The 10,511-nt window shown below is 42.9% G+C and overlaps 2 protein-coding genes across 5 annotated transcripts in view; one reads left to right on the plus strand and one right to left on the minus strand.

Annotated features, from left to right (window-relative positions):
• The window catches only part of tarbp1 (TAR (HIV-1) RNA binding protein 1), a 36,017-nt gene that overhangs the window by 4,918 nt on the left and 20,588 nt on the right, over positions 1–10,511 (minus strand). For 2 of the 4 annotated variants that reach the window (XM_045211544.1, XM_045211543.1), the window contains exons 24-26: positions 10,114–10,195; positions 9,743–9,914; positions 9,256–9,441 (exon numbers count right to left, since the gene is read on the minus strand). In XM_045211544.1, the coding sequence (XP_045067479.1) occupies positions 9,256–9,441; positions 9,743–9,914; positions 10,114–10,195 (440 nt within the window). Of the gene's footprint in view, positions 1–1,832; positions 2,655–4,208; positions 4,429–9,255; positions 9,442–9,742; positions 9,915–10,113; positions 10,196–10,511 lie in introns of those variants that run through there. The other 2 variants (XR_006657915.1, XM_045211545.1) reach the window with 2 other exon arrangements.
• Positions 345–2,266, plus strand: LOC121554341 (NACHT, LRR and PYD domains-containing protein 1 homolog). Its single transcript, XM_041867916.1, has one exon. It carries the CDS (start codon positions 483–485, stop codon positions 1,806–1,808), a length of 1,326 nt encoding a protein of 441 aa, XP_041723850.1. The 5' UTR covers positions 345–482; the 3' UTR covers positions 1,809–2,266.

Below are 10,511 nucleotides of genomic sequence, written 5' to 3' on the forward strand. Positions count from 1 at the left end.
AGTGGATACCTTACAACACATACCAGAGGATATTTCTTTTTTCACGTTTTGAGGCTATACCGTGTTTGTTTACAATTACAATGTTTACAAAATGTTGCCATAAAACAAGCTTCTATTTTCGGTTCTGATGGGGTACGACAGTTGAACTAAGCTCATGAGGCATTTATATGTTATATTCTTCTAGGATCAATGGCGAAGCCTGAACATTACTGCTTTGTAAGTCCAAAATGGATGTAGCAACTGCAGATTGCCCCTTTGGAGTGAAAATGGCCACATCAAAAGATCAAGATGATGATGACTGTGAACCTAGCACTCCTGAACAGTCAAATCCTCTCCTACCCCAGTTGTCACGACTTGAAGAGCTCTCAAACGCCATTGAAAGGGAAGAACCTAGTGAAGAGGAAATTACACAGAATTTATCTGCACTTCTTAACTCTATTGGTGATAAATTGCACCAGCATGAGTCACTACAACAGCACTTAATGATATATAGGCTTAACGTCATACAGACAAATATTAAGGACAAACTTACGGATGGTAGTAAATTCATCACTGGAACAATTAGCGAGTTATACAACAAGGCACTGGATACAGTAGGAACAATCATCACTAAACTGACCAAAGAGATTGGAGTCAAATATTCAGAGTCAAATATGTGTCTCCAAAAAGAGTTTGGCCTTAAAACCGATAGTCCAAAGGGATGTTTGAGTTGCAACCATATGAAGAGCTCAATGTCTTGGATTCAGGTTGAACCCTCCGTGTCTACAGAGGATGAGACCACTGTCTACACACTTGACTCTTCCGCAGCAGGGCATTATGAGTGCAGCTTATCAGGGCTGCGGTGGGTATGTGAGAGCAAAGTCAGCCTGCGATATCAGTTTAGCTCCTGGGAGCTTCACAGGACCACTCTGAAAAAAATGCGGTTGGAAGAAGGAGGTCCATTAATGGACATCACAATGATTTCTGGCAAACTAGAAGAAATTCATCTGCCACACTTTGTCTGTATAGAGCCAGACTACCCACAATCCTCCTTGAGAGAGGAAATGAAGGTTCTACATGTGAAAGACAACAGAGTGCTTGTGGAAGAGGTGGATGAGGTGACGTGGTTCCATGCCAAACTGCTTCATCCCTCTTTCTCTGGCAGGGGTTTGGTACTGAGACGTGGGTTGCGTTGGAGAGTGCACTGTGACATTCTGATCTTTAGGTCCACCAGAGCATTGCTTACCTTACACACCTATCTGATCCAATGTGATCCTTCTCTAGCACGGGAGGTGGAGGCACAGGAGAAGTCATATGGATTCTTAAGACTTCCAAAGCCAAAGCCGGAGAAGTCTGTTCGGAAGGGGAGTCGCTTCACCCTCAAGACCTCGTGTCGATCCTCGATTACGCCTGAAGAGATGAAGCTGAGAAGCACCATGCCAAACTACTTTGAAGTGTACATAAAGGACGCTGCGATGGACTTTGAGATGGAGTTGATAAGTGAGAACGGAGAATCTGCATGGAAAGCTGAAATACGAACAGATGAATACAGAGATGATACATCCACAAGAGACATTGAGTTTGTAGATGAATTCAGACCACAGCTCATTCAAAGAGTCAATAATGTGTCTGCCATAGCAGATATTCTCTTCACAAAGGGCATGATCAGTGAAGAGATCAATGCAAATATCAGCGCCGCAAAGACCCGCCAGGCCAAGATGAGAGTGATATACGAGGCACTGAATTCAGGTGGACCACAAGTGAAAGGTGCATTCTTTACTGCACTCAAAGAAAAGGAAACGTTTTTAGTGAAAGACTTGGATAAATAACACCTTATCGCTCAATCTCTAACACACCTCTACTAGACCATTCTTACTTGATTAATACTTTATTTAGCATGCTCCCCCTCAGTCAAGCAGGACGGAGGCAAGAAGAGGTGTGATAAGGAGAACTATGAAAGAAGATACTTTTCAGGTGTCAAGAATAGCAGCCCAGTTTTCTGTGACATTTTAGTGACAGAGGGCAGAAGTAGGATGTAGGAAGTAGGAACGCCCCACTTGCATAAAACCACACACACACACTCATGAACAGGTTTCACTTTCACTCACACATGGAGCACAAAGAAGAATGAACGTTGAGAGAGAATTGACATCGATTAAAGAGAAGAAGAAATGAACTGGGACTGGAATTTATCAAGATAATAATTAAAGGTTAAATATGTTAAATGTTAAAGGATGAAAACATTGGGAAATACACAGTGGGAGATAATAAAGGATGATTAAAGAAATGCAGTAAAATGGTTAAGACTGTTATAATGATGGTTGTTTTTAAGGTACAGTATATTTGGGATATGTTTAAGAGGCTTGGATGACAGGGCTGTAGGGCCTGTAGGAGGTTGATAAGGAAGTGGTGTAATATCGAAATGTTATCATGTTGAAATGTTGTAATGATGAAATGTTTAAAATGTTGGATGTTTAAGATGCAATGGGAGTAATAAGTTAGGTTGGAGTAAGATTAGAATTGAGTGGAGTAAGAAAGGTTAATGTTTAAAAATTAATGTTTTAAAAGATAATGTAGTGTCTTAAGGGCGCTAGCTTAACTTGGAAATCCCCAGATCAGCCAGGAGGAGGCAGGAGGAGCCAGGAGGAGGCAGGCATGCGGTTGAGGCAGACATCCTGTATAGGCAAGAGAAAAATCCCCTTTTGAGAAATGGCCGCATTAGGTGTTAACCACTGAATGCGTCATCGGGACAGGTGTTAGCCACAATGAGTTAGCAGAAGATGAGGAGTAGGGTATAAAAGAGGAAGGATTTTGGGGAGAGGTATGACTCTCGTTGAGCTTGCTAGAAGAACCTGTCGTCTGCTGGAGGAAGATTTTGCTGAAGCTTTTTAGCTTAAAATGCTTTTTTTTTTAAATTATTATACTTGATTTTTATTCTTAGTGTTAAAGTAAAATTCTAGGAGGAACCCTTAAGGTTTCCTCATTGACAGGAGTGTTAAGGTAGTTGTTAAAGTTTTTAGACACTGACTGAGGGACTGATCATCCTGAGGGGGGAGACAGAAAACGGTTTATAAGTTGTAGAAGGTAAGAACTGGTTTTTCTTGTTATTAAATACTGTGCTTCTCATAAAATTGTAAAGGAGAGAAAACATATTACTGGTACCCCAATAATGGTTTAGTTAAGGGCGCTGGAGGCATCTATGAATCTAATCCAGGATTCATTTTCACTAATCATCGATTTGTGATATTGGTGTGATTGATTGATTTGGGATTTTTTTATGTCCGTTTCTGGAATTTTTTATAAACTCTCTTTATTGTTCTGAAACTCTGTGTCATCAAAGAGTCATACCAGTGCATGCCGTTTTACTCGATGTATCTGAGACTGACTTGATTAATCGAGGATCTCTAGCTAATTTTCTTGGCTAATCAGTCCATTGGGAACCCAAGTAGCTGGAATAAAGGAACCTGAAACCCGAACTATAGGTACGGAGTGCATTGGTAGGAGTCGTAAGAGGGGTGTCTCTGGGTTGGCCCAGAGGAGTGCGGCCCGCTCATAGTGTGCTGAAGCAGAAGCTCTGGCCCGGACGATCCTGAGAAGCCACCGGGTTTATAGGTTCAGGGTGAGGGAGCGACGGCACTCGACTTCGGGGATAGCCCACTTCACTGTAAGGCCCTTACTGCTTGAGGAACAGTCCCTAGCTGTAGACTAGCTCAGTGGAAAGGCAGAGCTGCATCTATCAGACCTGTAGGGATTAATGAGGAATAACTGACCTGCCATTGGGTAGGCAGGGGCGAGTTGAATTGTTTATCCTGCAGATGAGGTATTTTTGCTTTGACACAGGGTTAGAATCCCAGAACAAAAGACATTGTTTGTATGGTCCTAAAATGGTTCTCACATTAAAAGGTCAACTTTGGCCATGAAAACAGTCAAACTCCACCCCTTTCTCAATTTTCTAACAGAAATGGGGTGTGCCTTTGGTGGTTCATCAATGATAAGTTACTCGCCAGAAAAAGTAACTGTATTAGTTGACACCAGAGGTTTTCTATTGTAGTTAGTTTGTTAGCTAAACCAGCCACTGTAGCTAGCAAGTTTATCAGTTAAGAACAAATTCTTATTTACAAATGACGGCCAAACCCTCCCCTAACCCAGACGACGCTGGCTAACGTTAGCCTATCTAACGTTAGTAAATAGCTTAATGTTAGTAGCTAGTACTACGAAGACGAGCTTACCTTAGCGGATTCCACTGCACACGTATATGGTCGGAGAGGGATAAGTGAAAGTCAGATTAACGTCTCCCCCTTTTCAGGGTCTGCTGCTTACTCCTCCAGTATTTGTTGACATCATTTCAGAAATGGCAGTTCTGTAGCCAAATGTAGTATTCATCCGTTTTTGCTTTTTTAAAGCATTAAATGAGGTGGTATGATGGTGCATTGATCAGTTAAAGTTGACCTTTAATATGGGAAATTGAGGTGATGAATTAGACACATATCTACGAGGACAAACTGCAGAGTACTGAGTCTTTTTTACCATATTACCTTGTATAAATATATATATATTTGATTTACATTTTATTAGATTTTTATTGTATTAGATTTTCATTTCATTGTATTTGTTGTATTGGGTCAATGAAAGATTTCCCAGAGCATTATCTCTACTGTATGTATATGACGTAGCCTCTCTCTATGTACAGTATCAACCTATATAATTATGTGGACACATCCATAACTTTTTGCAGTACCATTGAGTCTGATTCCTAATATAGAAAAATATATACAACATTCTCTGTGTGATGAATCTACAAGTATGGTAGCAACATATAGCCTAACAATTAGATGAACAAATCTCTATCATTCTCTATGTAAAGGTTTACATAAGATGTTTCTGAGTGAGGGACCGTGTGAGACAAAAGGAAAATGTGTCAACAAATTACCAATCAACAACCAGTGGCTTTTTAACCTTTCTGTGGGACACAAATGGTTATATACACATTATCTGTATATATTACATTATAAAGGAATAAACAGAAACATTCTATTTTTTTAAAGAAAGAAAAGTAATTAGACAACTATCAAAACAAGAACAAGACATCTGGGGAGAGAGTATCCTAGACCAGACATCTGGGGAGAGTGTATCCTAGACCAGACATCTGGGGAGCGTGTATCCTAGACCAGACATCTGGGGAGAGTGTATCCTAGACCAGACATCTGGGGAGAGTGTATCCTAGACCAGACATCTGGGGAGAGTGTATCCTAGACCAGACATCTGGGGAGCGTGTATCCTAGACCAGACATCTGGGGAGAGTGTATCCTAGACCAGACATCTGGGGAGAGTGTATCCTAGACCAGACATCTGGGGAGAGTGTATCCTAGACCAGACATCTGGGGAGCGTGTATCCTAGACCAGACATCTGGGGAGAGTGTATCCTAGACCAGACATCTGGGGAGAGTGTATCCTAGACCAGACATCTGGGGAGAGTGTATCCTAGACCAGACATCTGGGGAGTGTGTATCCAAGAACAAGACATCTGGGGAGAGTGTATCCTAGACCAGACATCTGGGGAGAGTGTATCCTAGACCAGACATCTGGGGAGAGTGTATCCTAGACCAGACATCTGGGGAGAGTGTATCCTAGACCAGACATCTGGGGAGAGTGTATCCTAGACCAGACATCTGGGGAGAGTGTATCCAAGAACAAGACATCTGGGGAGAGAGTATCCTAGACCAGACATCAGGGGAGAGTGTATCCAAGAACAAGACATCTGGGGAGAGAGTATCCTAGACCAGACATCAGGGGAGAGTGTATCCTAGACCAGACATCTGGGGAGTGTGTATCCTAGACCAGACATCTGGGGAGAGTGTATCCTAGACCAGACATCTGGGGAGAGTGTATCCTAGACCAGACATCTGGGGAGAGTGTATCCTAGACCAGACATCTGGGGAGAGAGTATCCTAGACCAGACATCTGGGGAGTGTGTATCCTAGACCAGACATCAGGGGAGAGTGTATCCTAGACCAGACATCTGGGGAGAGTGTATCCTAGACCAGACATCTGGGGAGTGTGTATCCTAGACCAGACATCTGGGGAGTGTGTATCCTAGACCAGACATCTGGGGAGTGTGTATCCTAGACCAGACATCTGGGGAGTGTGTATCCTAGACCAGACATCAGGGGAGAGTGTATCCTAGACCAGACATCTGGGGAGAGTGTATCCAAGAACAAGACATCTGGGGAGAGAGTATCCTAGACCAGACATCAGGGGAGAGTGTATCCTAGACCAGACATCTGGGGAGAGTGTATCCTAGACCAGACATCTGGGGAGAGTGTATCCTAGACCAGACATCAGGGGAGAGTGTATCCAAGAACAAGACATCTGGGGAGAGTGTATCCTAGACCAGACATCTGGAGAGAGTGTATCCTAGACCAGACATCTGGGGAGAGTGTATCCTAGACCAGACATCTGGGGAGAGTGTATCCTAGACCAGACATCTGGGGAGAGTGTATCCTAGACCAGACATCAGGGGAGAGTGTATCCTAGACCAGACATCTGGGGAGAGAGTATCCTAGGCTAAACAGCCTGGACAAGACATCAGGGGAGTGTGTATCCTAGGCTAAACAGCCTGGACAAGACATCTGGGGAGTGTGTATCCTAGGCTAAACAGCCTGGACAAGACATCTGGGGAGTGTGTATCCTAGGCTAAACAGCCTGGACAAGACATCTGGGGAGTGTGTATCCTAGGCTAAACAGCCTGGACAAGACATCAGGGGAGTGTGTATCCTAGGCTAAACAGCCTGGACAAGACATCAGGGGAGTGTGTATCCTAGGCTAAACAGCCTGGACAAGAGGCAGGGACACAGTCAGGGCTAGACAGAACAAACACTTTATCCTCCCATGTTATCTTGATCCCTCTATGGATAAATTAATATTAAACATTTACAGTCCAAGTATCACCCTCCTCTTTTATGTAATTGTGGCTGTGCCCCGAATGGCACCCTATTCCCTATATAGAGTACTATTTTTGACCAGGATAAATAGGGCTCTGGTCAAAAGTAGTGCACTATATAAGGAATAGGGTGCCATTTGGATATAGCCAATATGTCAATATTGGTTCATAATATAGGTATTCTCCTGTATAAACTCATTTAAATCAACGTAAGCCTTACCTAAACTGAGACAACATGGCAGCCCAGTGGAGAACATAAAATGAGAGTCTGTTATGATGAAATCCTAGTGGTCCTTAGACAAACTCTGATTAGGGTTGAGCTGATTAGTTAATGCAGCGCTGCCTTCCGCTGTCTGTTTGCATGGCAACGCTTAGCAACACCTAGTATATTGGGTAGCTAACAGAAAGTACTGGAATAGAATACAATTCAATACAATACAGATAGAAATGGCTGTGGGTGCATACAGTGGGGGGAAAAAATTATTTAGTCAGCCACCAATTGTGCAAGTTCTCCCACTTAAAAAGATGAGAGAGGCCTGTAATTTTCATCATAGGTACACGTCAACTATGACAGACAAATTGAGAATTTGTTTTCCAGAAAATCACATTGTAGGATTTTTAATGAATTTATTTGCAAATTATGGTGGAAAATAAGTATTTGGTCACCTACAAACAAGCAATATTTCTGGCTCTCACAGACCTGTAACTTCTTCTTTAAGAGGCTCCTCTATCCTTCACTCGTTACCTGTATTAATGACACCTGTTTGAACTTGTTATCAGTATAAAAAAGACACCTGTCCACAACCTCAAACAGTCACACTCCAAACTCCACTATGGCCAAGACCAAAGAGCTGTCAAAGGACACCAGAAACAAAATTGTAGACCTGCACCAGGCTGGGAAGACTGAATCTGCAATAGGTAAGCAGCTTGGTTTGAAGAAATCAACTGTGGGAGCAATTATTAGGAAATGGAAGACATACAAGACCACTGATAATCTCCCTCGATCTGGGGCTCCACGCAAGATCTCACCCCGTGGGGTCAAAATGATCACAAGAACGGTGAGCAAAAATCCCAGAACCACACGGGGGGACCTAGTGAATGACCTGCAGAGAGCTGGGACCAAAGTAACAAAGCCTACCATCAGTAACACACTACGCTGCCAGGGACTCAAATCCTGCAGTGCCAGACGTGTCCCCCTGCTTAAGCCAGTACATGTCCAGGCCCGTCTGAAGTTTGCTAGAGTGCATTTGGATGATCCAGAAGAGGATTGGGAGAATGTCATATGGTCAGATGAAACCAAAATATAACTTTTTGGTAAAAACTCAACTTGTCGTGTTTGGAGGACAAAGAATGCTGAGTTGCATCCAAAGAACACCATACCTACTGTGAAGCATGGGGGTGGAAACATCATGCTTTGGGGCTGTTTTTCTGCAAAGGGACCAGGACGACTGATCCGTGTAAAGGAAAGAATGAATGGGGCCATGTATCGTGAGATTTTGAGTGAAAACCTCCTTCCATCAGCAAGGGCATTGAAGATGAAACGTGGCTGGGTCTTTCAGCATGACAATGATCCCAAACACACCGCCCGGGCAACGAAGGAGTGGCTTCGTAAGAAGCATTTCAAGGTCCTGGAGTGGCCTAGCCAGTCTCCAGATCTCAACCCCATAGAAAATCTTTGGAGGGAGTTGAAAGTCCGTGTTGCCCAGCGACAGCCCCAAAACATCACTGCTCTAGAGGAGATCTGCATGGAGGAATGGGCCAAAATACCAGCAACAGTGTGTGAAAACCTTGTGAAGACTTACAGAAAACGTTTGACCTGTGTCATTGCCAACAAAGGGTATATAACAAAGTATTGAGAAACTTTTGTTATTGACCAAATACTTATTTTCTACCATAATTTGCAAATAAATTCATTAAAAATCCTACAATGTGATTTTCTGGATTTTTTTTCCTCATTTTGTCTGTCATAGTTGACGTGTACCTATGATGAAAATTACAGGCCTCTCTCATCTTTTTAAGTGGGAGAACTTGCACAATTGGTGGCTGACTAAATACTTTTTTCCCCCACTGTATGTGACCGACTGGGTTCAAACCAGGGCCTCCTGCACGCCACATGACTGTGTTATCTCCTTGAGCTCAAGCCTAGGCATTAGCTTGGGGAGCTAACGCAAGTCTTCAGGTCTCAAGCAAGGTTACTCATCATGTGAACATGGTTCATCGTTACACCTCCGTTACACATAGAACCCAGAGAGATAAGCATATGATGGTTAAAACAGTCATCCTATATGAAGTTGTTCATAATTGACTTCCCTCTATAAATAAAATAAAACACTCACCTCCCAGGTTGGTGGGCTTGTCTATGAGCGAGGCGACCACCAGCAGGGCACTGTGCAGCTTGCCCAGGCGTGCTGCTCTCTGCTGGGGCACCAGACCCAGCTCTGGCTCCTGTTCCTGGATCCCCAACCTCCAAGGGGTCATCTTCTTCTGGACCTCGGCCCAGCGCTCCTCACCATCCTGATCACCTAACAAACGACAACACACAAACACTGAGGCATCTACATTTGGGCTTTTAAACTGAGGTCCTGGAGGGCTTTCATTCCTTCATTATAAATCAGGGACCTGGCCAATCAATTTCATTCATTGATCATTTAACTACCAGGTAGAAGGGAGAACCAGCAGTACTTTGGACTAATAGTTGAATAGCTGTGATCTCCACTGTCTGTTGGGTACGAAGTCTCTGCTCCCCTCTAGTGGTGATATCTTTTTAAAATTAATTTCAAATCAATTGAATACAACTTTATTTATCCCCTCAGGGGAATGTACCTTTATCCTGCTGGATCCAGTCTCCAGGCTGAATCTGGCTCAGGTCAGGAACAGGGTTCCTCAACGGGAGAGATGCACTCTGGGAGAAGTCCACCAGCTTCTCAAACTTCCAGGGCAGAATCCACTCATCCTCACACACCTCTGATAGGCTGGGGAACGTGTAGAATATGGTCTGGGATGGGACAAGGGAGGAAAATGGAGAGTTTAGACACGTCGTCTCTCCTCAATCACCAATCAGTTAATTCGTTTTTAGAGACACTAAGCAATTAGGTCATATGAATCAATTGATTTTAAAAGATTCACATTACAAAAACATTTGATACTTCAAATTGACACAATCAATCAACAATACAATGGTTGCAGTGTCTTACTTCCACACTATAGTCTCTAACAGGATGAAAGGCACCAAAGAAGAAGTGTTGCTGAATCCTGCTCCAGTTCTTATTGGCATTTCTGTACAGAGATATACAGTAGTTATATGAAAGTATCCAAAGTCCAATAACAATATCCACAGATTCCAATGGATCTAGGATAACCAAGTGTGGTTTATGTGTCACTAATAATAACATAATCTATGAACATTTAGCAGACACCTTTGTCCAACGTGACTTAAAGTAATATATAATCAAATCAAATCAAAATGTATTTGCCACACGTGCCCCGAATACAACAGGTGTAGACATTACAGTGAAATGCTTACTTACAAGCCCTTAACCAACAATGCAGTTAAGAATTTTTTAAAAATGGCAAATAATTAAAAAGCTGCAGT

This window comes from Coregonus clupeaformis, chromosome 37 (genome assembly GCF_020615455.1).
Source record: "Coregonus clupeaformis isolate EN_2021a chromosome 37, ASM2061545v1, whole genome shotgun sequence".
Classification (NCBI taxonomy): domain Eukaryota; kingdom Metazoa; phylum Chordata; class Actinopteri; order Salmoniformes; family Salmonidae; genus Coregonus; species Coregonus clupeaformis.

Coding starts and splice junctions, on each gene's coding strand:
- LOC121554341 (XM_041867916.1), top strand. CDS start 483: ATGATATATAGGCTTAACGTCATACAGACAAATATTAAGGACAAACTT.